This window comes from Capra hircus, unplaced genomic scaffold, assembly GCF_001704415.2.
Source record: "Capra hircus breed San Clemente unplaced genomic scaffold, ASM170441v1, whole genome shotgun sequence".
Taxonomy (NCBI): Eukaryota; Metazoa; Chordata; class Mammalia; order Artiodactyla; family Bovidae; genus Capra; species Capra hircus.
This window is the reverse complement of record NW_017216180.1, coordinates 7,060-23,507: the sequence shown is the minus strand read 5'-3', so window position 1 is coordinate 23,507 and position 16,448 is coordinate 7,060. Positions and strand designations below refer to the sequence as shown.

Genomic DNA, 16,448 nt, shown 5'->3' with positions numbered 1-16,448 from the left:
CACTGTATCAACAGCAGATCGTTTGTTCATCTTATTACACAACCAACCCAATGTTAGTTCCAGATGGAAATGTAGTACCAAAGCCATGTAGATACAGCAAAACCTCAGAGATAGTCCAGGCTGTGTTCGACCAGGGCACTAAGTTGAATATCATAATAAAGTGAGTCACACAAGTTTTTCATTTCCCACATTGCATATAGTTTTGTTGACACTGTCTGAAGTCTGTGAAGTGTGCAATAACTTATGACTAAATAAATAATACACAAAGCTTAATTAACAGCACTGTGTTTCTAAAATAGAGAAGTTTGAGCATCATCTGTGTCTTCACGAGTCAAAATCTTTATGCTGGTGGAGGGTCTTGTCTCAGTCTCTATGTCTGCTGACTGATCAGGATGGTGGTTACTGAAGGTTGGGTGGGTAGGGCAATTTCTGAAAAAGAAGACGACAATGAAGTTCGCCACATCCTTTGACTCTTCCTTTCACAGATTTCTCTGGAGCATGCAGTGCCCTTTAACAGTGTTTTTACCCGCAGTAGAACTTCTTTCAAAATTGCAGTTCATCCTCTGCAGTCTGCTGCTGCTTTTGTTCAACTAAGTTTAGGTTATGTCCTAAATCCTTTGTTGTCATTTCCATAAACTTCATAGCTTCTTCACAAACAGCAGTTTTTGTCTCAAGAAACCACTTCCTTTCTCATGCATAAGAATGAGCCCTTATTCATTTCAGCTTTATGATGCAGCTGCAGCAATTCAGCACATCTTCAGGCTCCACTTCTAACTCTAGCTGCCTTGTTATTTCCACTACATCTGCACTTACTTTCTCTAATGAATTCTTGAACCCCTCAAAGTCATCTGTGAAGGCAGAAATCTACTCCCATACTCGCATTAATGTTGATATTTCAACCTATTCCCATGATTCACTGTTTTCAATGGAATCTATAATCATGAATCCACTGTAAAGGGAGTTCCCTGGTGGCCGAGTGGTGAAGAATCCACCGCCCAATGCAAGGAATGATGGCTTGATACCTGTTCAAAGAACTACCTGTCCAGATACCTAAGATCCCACGCATTGCTGAACAACTAAGCCCACCTGTCGCAACTCCTGAGCCCAGGCAACGCCACTAGAGAGTCTGTGTGCTGCGATGAAATATCCTGCATGACCCAACAAAGACCCCACATGCCTCAATTAAGACCAATGCAACGAAAAATAAATTAGCTGATGTTTTTTAAAAAACTATATCTTTTTTTTTTTAATGAATTCAGTGCAGAAATTTTTCAGTAGACTTTGCCCAGATCCAACAGAGGAATAACTGTCTATGCAACTATAGCCTATAATGTGCTTCCTAAATACAATGGGTTGAACATCATAATTACTCCATGATCCATGTGCTTCGGAATGGATGTTGTGTTGGCAGCCATGAAAATAACATGAATCTCATTGTAGTTCTCCATTACATTCTTGGATGCTTTGTCAATCAGCAGTAATATTTTGAAAGGAATCTTTCTTTCTGAGCATTTGTTCTCAACATTGGACTTAAAACACTTGGCGCCAATGTTGTAAACAGGTATGCTGTCATCCAGGCTTCATTGTTTCACTTGCAGAGCTCAGGCAGAACAGATTCAGCCTAATTCTAAAGAGCTTTAGAATTTTCCAAGTGGTAAGGGACCATTGACTTCCAGTAATCTGCTGCATTAGTCCTTATCAAGAGAATCAGCCTGTTCCTGGAATCTTTGAAGCCAGGCATTGGACTACTCCTCTCCAGGTATCAAAGTCCTGGTGGGCATCTTCTCCCAATAGATGGATATTTTGTCTACACTGGAAATCTCTGATTCAGTGGAGCCACCTTCATAGATTGTCTTAGCTAAATCTTTTGGAAAACTTGCAGCAGCTTCTACATCAGGTCTAGTTACTACACTCTGCACTGTATGTTATGGAGATGGCTTCTTTTCCTTAAACTCCATAACCCACCCCCTGCTGGCTTCAAAATTTTTCTTCTGCAGCTTTTTCATCACCCTCTCAGCCTTCATAGAAATGAAGAGAGTTAGGACTTTGATCTCGATTAGGCTTTGGCTTAAGAAAATGTTGTGGCTGGTTGGATCTTCTACCAAAACCCATAAAACTTTCTTCATATCAGCCATAAGGATGTTTTGCATTCTCAGAAAGAGACTCACAGACTTACTTAGAGGAACAAACTACTAGTTGCTGGAGGAGGGATGGGGGAAAGAGATCGTTAGGGAGTGTGGAAAGGTCATGTACACCCTGCTCTATCTAAAATAGATAGCGGTCGAGGGCCTATGGCACATGGTGTGTCTGTGTGTGTGTGTGTGTGTGTGTGTGTGTGTGCTCCTTCTGTGTGTGTCCAACTCTTTCTGTCCTCACAGACTGTAGCCTGCCAGCTCCTCTGTCCATGGGATTTTCCAACCAAGGATACTGGAGTTGTTGTCCTTTCCTTCTCCAGGGAATCTTCCCAGCCCAAGGAACGAACCCACAACTCTGCTCAATGTTATGTGACTGCGCTGTGAGGATGGGAGTGTAGGGAGAATGGATATATATATGTGTACGGGTGAGTCCCTTAGCTGTTCACCTGAAACTATCCCAACACTGTTTGTAGATCAGCTATACCCAATATAAAATAAAAAGGTTTTTTAAAATAGACTTTTTTAGGTGGAGTAGCTGAAGCTATTCTGGGAAAAAGACACAAAGAGATGAAAAACCCAACTGCCACTTTTGAAGAGCCCAAGCAAAAGCAGGATGCCTAATGTGCCCCCAACTCACAACAACACTTGAGGGTTCAGCCAGTCACTTAGCCACCCCTCTGACTCACCCTATAGACTGGGAACACCCCTCCCCTCACCCCATAGAAGGAACAAGCTCACCCCACTACCTCAGGGAGTGAGCAAGCAACGAAACTGTCATTTGTCCTCTCTCCCCTTAGCTGCAGCAGGAGCCCCAATAAAGCCTTACCTCAATTTCTTTTGATTAGGAAATTTGATTTATTTCTATTGTCTGGCCTCTGGTTGATTTCTATTGATGAAGGAGGCCAAGAGCCTGGTGTGTAACAATTTGGGAACAGAGACACATGGGGGCTGGAAGGAGGACAGGACTCAGGCTTGGGTGGGGCAGCAACTTGGTGGGTTCAGGTGACCGATGTGTCAGGGGAAGACTCTCATGCATAGGCCTGGGGACAGGGGCCTGGGTTTAATCTCTGGCAAGAGGTAACACGGGGACCATGTAGCCCCAGTGGAGGAGGCTGGCAAAGAGGCAAGTGAGTGGGAGAGCAGGAGAAAGGCAGAAAGACAGCATTAGAGTCCTGGTCAGGACAGCCAGGTGGGGGAAGACGGGGCTCTCTGGACAGGCCTGGCCACCCCTACCCGTGCATGCTCCTGGCACCTGGGCACAGTCTAGACCCCAGATGGGAGTGGAATCAACTGGGAGGTGATTTTAATGAGTGTTGACAACTAGCATACTTCCAACAACATGAAACTCCACCTGATTGCTCTTGCTACTTCAGTAAAACTCTGCTTGCATCCATTTCCACATCTATAAACAGGGAAGCCAGCCTCACTCAGTGACAAGACATGAAATGGAGCACTGCCCATGCTGAGGAGTCAGCGCGACCTTCCGAGCTCAGGGCTCAGTCACCCCTGAAGCAGAGGCCAAGAGCCCCATGATAACAGAGAGGTGGATCACTTTGTCACAGACGTTGACCTCTCAATGTCATTGGTAGACCCACTTCCCAAGAATCAGGAGGTCTTGTCAGCCCCAATGAGTGATGGATGATCTCATTCTTCATCAGTGGACAGCCCTGAGACGTAAACCTGAGATGCTCAATGCTGCTTGGACACTGCATAGAAGTAAACTATGAGGGGGAAGAAAATGGATCACACAGGCCACAGTGTAGATCCCCTGGAGGAGAGCATTGCAGTCCGCTCCTGTATTCTTGGCCTAGAGAATCCCCATGGACAGAGGAGACTGGTGGGCTAAAGTCCATGGGGCACTGGGAGTCAGACATGGCTGACGCAACTTAGCATGCACAAAGGCACCAGAGTAGAAGCAGCAGCCGGAAGAGACCGCCAGGGGGCGCCCGGGGGAGCACAGGCTCCCCGTCTCCACGCGGATCCTGTAAATCGGGTTCCGGCCTCAGTCCTCAAACTCTTTCTAATGAGCAGTTACTTTGGCCCACAAAATGTCTAGGACTACCCTGGGACAGAAACTACTAGAAAATATATTGCTGATGACACTGCAGTTAAGGGCTCTCTCCAGGCCCTTCCACAGATCCGCAGAGTTTTCCGGTGGGGGTGGTGTTTTTTTTGGGTGGGGGGCGGCGGTGTAGGGGGGAATCGAGTCTTTTAAAGAAAAGCAGGGCTTTCCTCGAAGCTCAGTCAGTAAAGACTCTGCCTACAACGTAGGAGATCCGGCTTCGATCCCAGGGTCAGGAAACTCCCAAGGAGGAGGGCATGGCGACTCACTGAAGTCCTCTCGCCTGGAGAATCCCCATGGTCAGAGGAGCCCGGCGGGCTACAGTCCTCGGGGTCGCAAGAGTCGGACACGACTGAGCCAGTAAACCACCACCGCAGGAAGACTGCAGGCGGGAATGGGGAGGAAGGGGCGAGAAGGACTCGGAGGAGAAAGAAACGGGGAGGGACTGGAAGGGACAGGAGTGAGTCACCAGGGGGGCGGCTACTGCCCAGCGTCAGTGACAAGCGGAGCAGACTGGGGCGGAGAACGGACTGATAAAGCTGGGCGGGCTATAAATAGCTCTCGCAAAGTCGGATCCAACCAGTCTCCAGCTGGCGATGGACTGGAAGGCTGGCCCCGGAGCGCGTCTTGGTTTCCCGGCTCTGGTGCTCCTCGTGGCTCCCCGGTTCTGCACGGCGCGAGGCGGTGAGTTCGGGGATTAACCTGCGAGGAGAGGACATGCGGCCATAAGACCGGAGAGGGACGGGGTGTCCGAGGCGGTTCGGGGGACACCGCGGCTGGGCCGCCTCCCTGCTTTAAAGCTCCGGGCGATCCTTTCCCGCTGGGCTCCTGCTCCCCACCCCGACTCGCGGCTGGTTGCCTTCCCCCTGCAGGGAAAAGACAAGATCTGGGTGAAAAAGGAATCCCAGCAGGAAGGGAGGGAAGGCAGGGAGACATGAGAGGCAGGTCGGCGTCACGAAACGCTGCTGTAGCCCCCCGGGCTCCCCCGTCAGGAATTCGGAGTCACTGAAGCGGGTGCAGGAAAGGTGGCGGCCGCTTCCGAGGGACCGAACCCACGGGGGCTCAGGGGAAGGCTGGGTGGAGTCTGACCAGTTGCCTTGGCCGCAGGAGAGGCCGCGGGAGATGGGCAAGGGTGTAGGTGGAATCCGCCATTTGGGCGGGAAGTGGGGGGCCCAGTGCAGGAGGGCTGGGCGGGGAGATGGGTGGAGTCTGTCCTAGGAGGCTTCCTTAGAGTCCTGCTTGGTTACAACACTATTTTTTTCCGAATTCCTCCCCATCCCAAGAACCTCAGAGCCTCCAACAACTTCCCATCTATGAAGGGATCCTAAACCTGCCCTGTTTCAACAGGCACCCTATCCTCTTGCCTGAGAATTCACCCCAGCAGAAGCCTCCCAGCCTGGCCCCCAGGACATAAAGCAGGAGAGATGGGAGAAGAGTTTCCCAAAGTGTGTGACACAGGGCACGAGGGTGAGGACGGGCACCCCCACTTCTACCCTTTGGTCCCACATTCATATTCCCTGAGACTATGGAGACAGTGGCCTAGAATAGCTATTATTTAAGACAGGAGTTGGAGAACCTTTTCTTCAAAAGATAGAGAGTAAATCTGTTTGTCTCAACAGGCCATTTGGTGTCTGTGTGCATTATACATCTCCACCTTTGTGCTACAAGAGCAGGCAAAGACGACCTGGATAAAACCTAAAGAACCATGTGAATTCCCTGGGTCACAAAACAGTAACAGATGACTCATCCCCTAGGGACTAGTGCAAGGGATGCCTTAGCTACCTGTTGGTGAACCAAAAGCTTGCTCTGTCCTACCTTGTAGGTTCTGGGTGGTGTGAATGTGAAAGGAGTGTGGGTCCAGCAGATATGGGCTAATGTCCCCTGACCCCCTCTGCTCTAGAGTGGTTTCCATGGTCCATGGAGATATAGGGGACACTGCATGAAGCCTCAGGCATGAGCAGAGAATAGTGTGTAGATGCTAAGTCCCTTCAGTCATGTCCAACTCTTTATGATCCTATGGACTATAGCCCACGAGAGTCCTCTGTCCAAGAGATTCTCCAGGCAAGAACACTGGAGTGGGTTGCCATGCTCTCCTCCATGGGATCTTCTCTCACTCAGGGATAGATCCCACATCTACTCCAGCTCCGACATTGCAAGCAGATTCCTTACTGCTGAGCCACGGGGGCAGGCCCTGGAGAATAGTGGTCCTACAACAATTCTGATGTCAGGCCTAGGCCACCTGCTGCTCTCTCTTATTTGTTGCCTCTGGCCCTTCTTATGCCAAACCACAATATCTCTTTAATCCTCTGATGGCTGGTCTATCTGAACTAATGATTAGGGTTTGATGAGCCCAGATCATGATAGACAATGTTGACATTTCATTTACCAGAGGCCTCACCTCCACCAGCCCCCAGGACCATACCAAGAGCCACATTTAAATGGTGTAGTATTCCCCACTGCAACTCACATGGCCTTGCTTCAGGACATAAAGGGTCTGTGTTGTGAACCTCCACGTAAAATGCCATATTCGGCACATAGCACCTTTCTGACCACAGATACCTCTGACGTCACAGGTTCTGCTGGGTCATCTGCCCAAGAAGCAGGTCATCATTCACCAATCGTCCGTGACTGCTTTTGTGCTAGGAGAGCAGTTGTAACAGAAAACCATGGTCTGCAGAGCCTGAAATATGTCATATGTACAATTATAGAAACCTATGGGCCACACTGGGAATTAAATGGAGATCGGATAGGGTCGACACTCCTGCAGCCCTGGAGGGTTTTAGCTTGGTACTCCTCTCATATTTTCTCCAGAATATGATATTGCTTACATGTACTATGGGGGGATGAAGGTCAGTGTCAGAAGTGTGAACTTGGAAATCACTTCTATGGTGGCCTCACTGCACTGTAACTTACTAACTGTGAAGATTTTTCATTCATATGCAAATGCAGTGGATGTGAAATGAGCACTATGGGGACCAGTGAATGGGTGACACTCCTGTGGGCAGGACGTGGGACAGAGGTGTATTCCTTACACAGACCTCAGGCACCGCAGTAATAACAGGCGGGCCATGATGATGTTTCAGACTGCTGGACATGATGACAGTCCCACTCTAGGTCCTCATGTATGTGGGGGTGGCTTCTCTGCCAAGTGTGCACTTACCCCAGTCAATGACTGTGTGGCTTCCAAGGCCAGAAGGACTTCTGCACTTGCTGTGGTGATAAGAGGGCCCTCCTTGCTGATGCCTGGCATCTCTGTCTCTAGGAATGGATTCTGAATCTAAGACCTGACTCAGTGCTGGATTCTGCACAAAGGACCTGGACATTTTGTTGGGATGTCTGCATTCAGGTTCCTGAACACCCAGCCTTGTGTTTGTCTGTTTTTTATATAATTTTTCCTTTCAATCATAGTTTTTAGCAGGGCTCACTGCCCTTCTGTCTGCTTCTAGGATCGCCCTGTGCTAGGAGCCAGCGTGGTACTCTCTGCAGTGAGGCCTGGCTACAGGGGGGCTCTCTGGTCCCCTTGGCCTCTGCATCTGCTTTGTTTCTGACATAGGGCACTCCCCCTGGCATCAGCTCTTTCCCCTTCTCCATCCTCACTCCTGCTGGAAGAGCACAGGAACACCAATCCCACCACTGTCCCTGACCCTCAGCAAAAGTCACCCTTGAGCTGTTGGAGATGCTTCTCATCCGTTCTTCCCTCTCGGGCTCCATAGAACCTGGGATACTGCACACTTTCCTGCCCTTTCATACCGTGCCCACCCTGGCACATTCACTTCTCTGAGTCTCTGATCCCCTCCTCTACCACCTGCCTCGGGAGTTCTGGATTTTCTCTTTCATGCCACGTGGGCCAGGCCTTCTCCAGGATCCCAAGACCCATCAAAGCAGTAGATCAGCAGCATCTCCCTGGCCTTGCTAAAGCCTGTGACCCCAATTGTGAATTCTCCTTTCTGTAGCTTTCGGTTCTGTGTTGGCCTTATGAGCAGAGCAGAGATAATGTTATGTGGTTTCTCCACTTGCTCAGCCTGTAGGTGGTGTTGGGGGGCAGAGGGGCCTTCCTGCTCTACCAACCCAGCCCTGCAGCTTTCCTCTGCTCTCACATAAGTTGGAGGAGGAGGTAATGGGTCTTCTCCAAAACCTGTCCTCACCTGCGTTTTCCTTCACAGGCGCTCACTCTCTTTGCTACAACTTCGCTGTTGATCCTCAGCCCAGAAATAGAGAGCTGTGGTGTGTGATTAACGGCCAGGTAGATGATTCATCCTTGAATGTACCATGAGTAGTTGCTCACTCCTGGTCTGACTCTTTGCAACCCCATGGACTTATACAGTCCATGGAATTCTCCAGGGTTGAATACTGGAGTGGATAGCCTTTCCTGTCTCTAGGGGATCTTCCCAACCCAGGGATTGAACCCACGTCTCCCACATTGCAGGTGGATTCTTTACCGTCTAGGAAAGAAGCTAGATGGCACCAGGGAAGCTCAAGAATACTGGAATGGGTAGCCTCTCCCTTTTCCAGGGGATCTTTCTGACCCAGGAATTGAGCCGGGGTCTCCTGCATTGCAAGTGGATTCATGACCTGCTGTGCCACCAGGGAAACCCTTAAGTTTCTTTTTTTTTTTTTTTTTTTAATATTTATCACTAGTCTTGGGAATTATTTGTCTATAAGATGAAATACTTTGTCTTAGGAAAACAAAAATGAAAAAATGCTCTCGCCTTGTACAAGAAAAAGCAGTGTTGGAGGGAGAAAACTTAAAAGCTAGAAGGAAAAAAAAAGAGAAAACTACAATAGAAACAGAAACTACTCTTTCATGGAAAGTTGCCTTTTTAATTTTTTTTTAATACAGAAGAGTTCTGCCTTCTTACTTTGGGGAAAGTAGGAGAGGAATTTACTGAAACATCTTAAATTTGGCAGATCCTAGCATTTCTCAGTGCCAGAAGTGGGTTTGGGTCAGGTCAATAGTAAGTAATCCCTTTTACTATGGACAGAATTCGTGCCTGAGTTGTGTTGCGTAGAAAAAAAAAAAAAAAAGTAAACAGATTTTGTGTTTATCTTCAAGGCTGGCTTAAGTAAAAAATGAATTTTTTAAAACACTTGAAAAAATTAAAGAATTCAGTTTATTTATTTTTTTTAAATTACATATACATCTTGAGGAAGGCGCTCAATGCCTAGCCACTGATCAGCGCCTCCCTGGAGTCAAAGCTCCTCCCAGACAGCTCAGGCTGTTACTAGTTGAAGCTGGTTATGACCCACATCCTACCACCTATGAAGGTAACAAGTGTTTGAAAAGGACAAGTTGGTTTGCTCAAGAGCCCCGGGAAAATAGTGGCCTAATGTCCTCAGACCGCCTCCAAGTTTCCAGGTTAGAAACGGGCCAGAGGTGGCTGCTGCAGGGCGCATCAGCATCTTGAGCACAGTCAGGGTGGTTGGCACAAGGCGAACGTTTGAGCACCACCAAGCTTATGGTTTCAACCAGTCTAGGGGTCTGCGTGCTTGCAGCCAGCAGTTTTTATGTGCTGGGGGTCTGCTTCCTGAGGAAGCAACCTGAGGCTTGTGTCAGCTCTTTGTTGTCTTTCAGGGAACTGGCAGTTTCATGACACTCCTATATGGCTGGTCACAGTCTAAATTATTACCAGTTTCCCAGCCTAAGGTGTATTCCTTTCTCCATCTTCACATGTTCTTAACTCTTAAAGCACCATTTTGAGACTCACAGGAGGCCTGGCTGACTAAAACTTTTCTACAAACAAGAGGCAGACAGAGACCATGGGGGCGGGTCTTTCCCAATAAGGCACCCCAGAGCCCTTTTGGTTACAAGACCATTTATTACCCATGTTTCCGCGGTCCCAAGAAGCTCAGGGCCTCCAACAGCTTCCTATCTCTTGAAGAGAGTCTAAACATGCCCTCTGTCAACTGGCATCTTATCCCTTTGTCTAATAACTCACCCAGCAAACCCCCCGACCTGGCCCCCAGGACCTAACTTAGGAGGGACGGGAACAGGGTTTCGCAGAGTGTGACACAGGGCTCGAGGGTGAGGCGGGGCATCCCCACGCCTACCCTTTGCTCCCACATTCGTAGTGTCTAGGAATTGGGACACCATCAGCAGTGGCACCCCACTCCAGTACTCTTGCCTGGAAAAATCCCATGGCTGGAGGAGCCTGGTAGGCTGCAGTCCATGGACTCGCTAACGACTGAGCAACTTCACTTTCACTTTTCACTTGCATGCATTGGAGAAGGAAATGGCAACCCACTCCAGTGTTCTTGCCTGGAGAATCCCAGGGACGGGGGAGCCTGGTGGGCTGCCATCTATGGGGTTGCACAGAGTTGGACACGACTGAAGCAACTTAGCAGCAGCAGCAGCAGCCTATAATGGTTATTGATTAAGGTAGGAGTTGACAGATTTTTCTTCTACAGAAAAAGTATATCTCAAGGTCTCATTAAGCAATTTGGTATCTGTATCTGGGTGCAAAAGAAGCTTCCGCATTTGGGGAGCAGCAGGAGCCAAATATAATGTGTAAATCAACTGAGAACCAGACTTGTCCACTGTCTTGGTTTCTGACCCCAGTAATGAGTGATCCATTCCCTAGAGAATCATCCAAGAGCTGCCTTAGTTGTCTGTTTATGAACCAGAAACATACCCTGTCCTGCCTTGTAGCTTCTGGTGCTGGGACTGTGATAGGAGTGTGGGTCTGACTATTATGGGCTAATACACCCCCTCTGCTGTAGACTGGCTTCCTTGGTTCAAGGAGCCGTAGGGGACACTGCATGAAGTCACAGGTGTGATCAGGGGATAGTGGCCCTGTATCAACTCTGGTGTCAGGCCTAGGTCCCCTGCTGGTACATCTTATTTGTTCCCTGTGGCCCTGGTTATGCCAAGCCACATAATCACTTCTATCCTATAACGGCTGGCCTATCTGAACTAATGGTTAGGGGTTGGTGAACCCAGATCATGCTGGGCAACTCTGACATTCCATGACCAGAGGCCTCATCTCTGCCAGGCCCCAGGACCATACCAGGAGCCACACTGAATGGTATGGGCTTTCTCACTGCAAGTGGTGTGCCCTTTCTTCAGGACACTAGGAGTCTATGTTGTGAGCTGCCAAGTAAAATGCCTCATACAGCATGTAGCCCCTTTCCAAACACAGATAGCTATGATGTCACCGGTTCTGTTGGGTCACCTGCCCAAGAAGCAGGTCCAGCCACACTCATCATTCATCAATTGTGACTGCTTTTGTGCCAGGACAGCAGTTGCCGCAGAGACCTAGGGTCTGCGAAGCCTGAAATGTTTCATATGTACCATTAGAGGAAACCTAGGACCTCAGTGGTAATTCATTGGAGATAAGATAGGGACCACAGCTCTGCAGGCCTAGAGTGACTGTAGGTTGCTACTCGTTTCCATGATTTCCTCCAGGAGATGATGTTGTTTACACGTACTATCAGGGGATGGGGAGTCAGGGTCAGAAGAATGAATGTGGAATTCACGACTATGGTACCCTCACCCATGGTAGTTTACTAACAACACAGACTGTCCATTCATGTCAGAAGTCCAGGGCATGTGCAATGGACACTGAGTGGATCTGTGGACCCAGAGATAAGCACTGTTAGCAGGACCTGGGACAGGTGTCTATTAATTACCTGGTGCTCAGAGCTTCACTTCACAGCACGGGGGCCAGGATCATGCTACCATTCCTGTGCGTGGTGTTAGCAACACACTGGGTCCCATATGAATGTGGGAGTAGTTTCTCCTTCTGCAGTTCCAGTTCAGTTCAGTCACTCAGTGGTGTCTGACTCTTTGTGACCCCATGGACTGCAGCCTGCCAGGCTTCCCTGTCCATCACCAACTCCCAGAGCTTACTCAAACTCATGTCCATCATGTCGGTGATGCCATCCAGCCATCTCATCCTCTGTCGTCCCCTTCTCCTCTGGCCTTCAATCTTTCCCAGCATCAGGGTCTTTTCCAATGAGTCAGTTCTTCGCATCAGGTGGCCAAAGTATTGGACTGACTTACCCCAGTAAATAACCATGTGGCTCATCGGGAGAGAATGGAAGGACTTCTGCACTTGCTGTGGTGATGAAAGGGCCCTCCTCACTGGGACGGGGCTTCTTTCTCTGGTGATGCCTTCTGAGAAGTAGCTCAGTTCTGGGAATTTTGGTAGGGATGTTTGGGAGGGATGGCCGCTTTCAGCCTGCTGATCATCCAGTCTTGTGTTTGTCTCTCCTTGGTTTCTGTCTGTCAATCAAGCAGTTTGCATCCAGGTTCACTGACCATCTCTCTGCCTCTAGATCACCCTGTGCTCTGAGCAGGCATTGTGCTCTTGGCAGTCAGGCCCTGGCTGGCATTGGGACTCGCTAATCAGTTTCAGCTTCCCTGATAGCTCAATTGGTAAAGAATCCACCTGCAACACGGGAGACCCCAGTTTGATTCCTGGGTCAGGAAGATCCGCTGCAGAAGGGATAGGCCACCCACCCCTGTATTCTTGGGCTTCCCTTGTGTCTCAGCTGGTAAAGAATCCACCTGCAATGTGGGAGACCTGGGTTCGATCCCTGAATTGGGAAGATCCTCTGGAAAAGGGAAAGGCTACCCACTGCAGTATTCTGGCCTGGAGATTTCATCCATGGGGGTCACAAGAGTCTGAAACGACTGAGCGACTTTCACTAATCACTTTGATCATTGTACCAACTTTGCTCCTGACATACAACACTCCACCCAGAATCTGATCTTTCCCCATTTTCCATCACTGTTCCTGCCGGAAGCCCATAGGAACACGGTCTCCTACCACTATCCCTGATTTCCACAAAAGTAAACTTTGAGCTATTGGAGATGCTTCCCATCCATGCTTTCCTCTTGGGCTCCATAGAGTCCATCAGGCTTTCCCATGGAGCTAGTGGATTGCACACTTTCCTGTCCTTTCATCCCGTGTCCACCCTGGCAGATTCACTTCCCTAAGGCTTTGATCCCCTCCTCTACCACCTGCCTCAGAAGTTCTGGATATCTGTTTCATGCCATGTGGGCCAGGCCTTTCTCCAGGCTTCCAAGACCCATCCTAGTGGGAGATCAGCAGCATCTCCCCAGCCTTACTAAGTCCTGTGACCCATAATTATTAACTCTTCCTTTTCCAACTTGGGTTCTGTGCTCACCCGTCGCCTCTTTGCCCCTCTCCCTATGATCCTGCTTCCTCAGGGGCATCCCCACAGGCTCCCCATCTCTCACAGGACCCGGGGTTAGATTCTGACAGTCCTCTGTCATCTAGGCTTTTCCTGCATAGCAGCCTGGCACGTCTCTGCAAAGGTTATGATGCTGGGAACAAACCTGGTGGACAAGGGGACTAACCCAGGATGTGTGAAATTCTCCAGGCAGGGGACTGCTCCTTCTCCACAAGGAGAGGAGGGGCACTGGCTGTATGGTGTGTGTTGTGGGGTGTCATTGCTCTGTCAGCCCGCCCTGCACTTTACTCCGCTCTCACACAACTGGGGGAAGGGGCCTACAGGTTTTTTTCCCCCAACCTCACCCTCGCTGTATTTTGCCTTCACAGACCCTCATTCTCTTTCCGATGTCACCATCGATCCTTGGCCCAGAGATGATCAGCCACGGTGTGAAGTTCAAGGAGAAATTGATCAAAAGGTCTTTGTCTCCTGTGATTTTGGTAAAGGTAAGACCAAGTTCATGAGTCCATTGGGAGAGGAAGTGAAATGTATGAATGCCTGGGAAACACAGACTGACACACTCAGAGACACTGGAGACTTGCTCAAGGAGCAGATGCCTGACGTTACACCAGAGAAACACCCAGACAAGGGTGAGTTAGAAAATCCAAATGCAGGAGGAGTAGCCTGGGGGCTTAGCTGTATCACTGTTTTCGGATTAAAAAAAAAAAGGGTATTGTCCTTCCCTAGTAGTCCAGTGGAAAGAGCAGCTGTTGCAGGAGAGACCAGGGCCAGATTAGCTGGACCCAGGGGAGGTGGACCCAGGTGGGGCAAAGAATCTGTCAAGCCCAGAGGCTGAGCTCTTTCTTTTCCTCCGTGGGGTCAGGCCCTCTCACCCTGCAGGCCAGGATGAAATGCTGTCGAGAAGACAGCGGACGCATCGGTGCATCCTGGGAGTTTGGCTTCAAAGGACAACCGTGGCTGCCCTTTAATTTGGACAATGGACCCTGTACAGTGCATCATGCTGGAGGGAGACGGATGAAAAGGAAGAGGGAGAATGACAGAGCTGTGACCGACTGCTTCAAGAAGGTCTGCAAGAGAGACTGTCGGCTCTGTTATCAGGCTTTCTTGGTGTGCTGGGAGAACACCATGGGTAAGTGAGAAGGGTAGGAGAAAGTGGTAGTTCTCTCTTGGTGACATGGACCCACCCCTCTGTGTTTGTGAAAATGACCCGTCAGAGGTGAGCTGTCCTGGGAGAACAATGGCCCGGGGATCCTCTGTGACCCTCCTTCCTCGTCCACCTCCTGGCGTCTCTCCTCACAGCACAGGCCTTTGTACTGTTGGACACGGATTCTCACTGACCCTAAACATGAGAGCATCTCTGTGATTCCAATCTCCTTCTTACTATTCCCTCTTTCCAGAACCTTTTAAATGTCACCAGTCCTCCTTCTGGAAATCTGTCAATACCGCCTCTGCTGTCAGCTCCTGAGGACTCCATCCTGATGTCACCATCTCTGATGTCACAGCAGGACTGAGTGACTCTGTTGGAAATCTTGCTTCCCCATTAGCTGTCAGAGTCCCATGGGGACTGGGCTCCTCCCTCCCTCCCATCTTGCCTGAGGACCTGTCACAAGGGCCTCCACGTGTGGGTGCAAACAGGCTGCATAATAAGGGTACCTGGGTCAGGGGGGCTAAGGTGACATCTGCCGCATTTGGGGTCTGGGCAAGGGCCTCACCCTTATTCTCCTTGCAGCATCACCAACCACAGGCCCCCCTACAGTGAAGTCCTCGGCCACAGCCATCAAGCACATCACCTGGATCCTCCCCATGCTCCTCACCAGTTTCATCATAACTGTCTTCCTGGGCTGAGTCCTTTCCAGGAGCAGGTACTGAGGGCAGAATTCAGAGGGAAGGCAGGGGCATAGGGCCTGGTGTGAGGCCGGGGCAGGTGAATCCCAGCCAACCCCTGGCCCTCACTGAACCTCCTCACCCTGGAAATGAGCAGGTGAATAAGACGCCATATCACCCGAGAGCAAGAACTGCAGAATCAACTCCAAAGGCCTGTTCTCGCAGGAAGTGGTGTGGGTCAAGCAGGCAAGGCAGGAGCCCCACAGCAGAGACTGTGGGAAGGGGTGAGGCCAGGCCTGTGCTCCTGGAGCAGCAGCAGGTCTGACTCAATGTGGCCGGCACGTCACCAGCCTCCTGGGAACCCAGAGCCTCCATCACTGAGCCGCCCTGCCTCGAGCAGAGGTGCCTGCGGATGGGTGGGTCTGAGCTGTGGTGGAGGCGCCCAGCTGGGCGGGACCAGGAAGAGATGGGGGCAGGGACCCTGGTCCTGAGAGCTGCGTGTGCTGCTCAGAGGCTGGAGGGCAGTGAAAGTTTCCCTGCAGCTCCCCAAGGCTGTCAGGAAGCAAGGCCCCTCCTCCAGGGACCTGCTTCCTGGTCCTTTAGGCCCCCCTCGGGGAGGATGTGGACCTGAGTAAAGGGAGCAGATTGATTCCTCACTGGCTCCAGTCCTGAGCCTGAGCAGGGCATGTCAGGGCCTGAGGTGACTCTGTGATGCAGGAAGGAAAGAGGAGGTGACAAGAAGCTGCTGGGCATGGGGTGGGGGTGGAGGACATAGGAGCCCCTCAGTGAGGGCAGGGCTGGAGGGGGCTGGCGAGGGGCCGCCCCAGGAAATTGACCAGAGTTCCTCAGCCCCCTGGACAAAGGCCTCTTTTCTTTTCTACAGGAGACGGTGCTCCCAGGAAGTGTGACAAGTGCTCTGTCGGCCTTTCTCCTGCTCTTCACTTTAGATCCAGGAGATCAGACCCCATGAATCCTCAGTGTTTTCCGGTTACGATGACACAGTAGATGCATCATCTCATGGGCTTTATCACTTTTGACGAAATCCTACTCAGCACTTTTAAAAAAAAAATAGGAACAATTTATTTCGCCACTTTCTCCTGGTGCTAATTGGTGATGTTTCTACACTGAAATATTCAAGTACTTGAAGAAATCTCCACAAACAGGACATTTTTCATCTTATTCTAGTTTGTGGATAATTAAACTCTGCCTCGTGACCTCATTTCTGCAAATGATATTGCAAGAAAAATACCGTCTGCTATTACAGGACTCAG

At 50.0% G+C, this 16,448-nt stretch overlaps 1 protein-coding gene across 2 annotated transcripts; it reads left to right on the top strand.

Moving 5' to 3' along the window:
- Positions 1–4,783: 4,783 nt before the first annotated feature.
- On the top strand, positions 4,784–16,235 carry LOC108635459 (NKG2D ligand 3-like). Of its 2 annotated transcripts, XM_018045584.1 has the most exons (6): positions 4,784–4,881; positions 5,545–5,664; positions 13,722–13,838; positions 14,216–14,482; positions 15,083–15,215; positions 16,061–16,235. In XM_018045584.1, exons 1-5 carry the CDS (start codon positions 4,794–4,796, stop codon positions 15,196–15,198), a joined length of 708 nt encoding a protein of 235 aa, XP_017901073.1. In that variant the 5' UTR covers positions 4,784–4,793; the 3' UTR covers positions 15,199–15,215; positions 16,061–16,235. The 2 variants fall into 2 exon arrangements, with proteins under 2 accessions (XP_017901073.1, XP_017901074.1); XM_018045585.1 differs by lacking the exon at positions 5,545–5,664.
- The last annotated feature ends 213 nt before the right edge of the window (positions 16,236–16,448 follow it).

Coding starts and splice junctions, on each gene's coding strand:
- LOC108635459 (XM_018045584.1), top strand. CDS start 4,794: ATGGACTGGAAGGCTGGCCCCGGAGCGCGTCTTGGTTTCCCGGCTCTG. Junction 4,882..5,544: donor GTTCTGCACGGCGCGAGGCG/GTGAGTTCGGGG, acceptor CTGTTTCAACAG/GCACCCTATCCTCTTGCCTG. Junction 13,839..14,215: donor CTCCTGTGATTTTGGTAAAG/GTAAGACCAAGT, acceptor CCGTGGGGTCAG/GCCCTCTCACCCTGCAGGCC.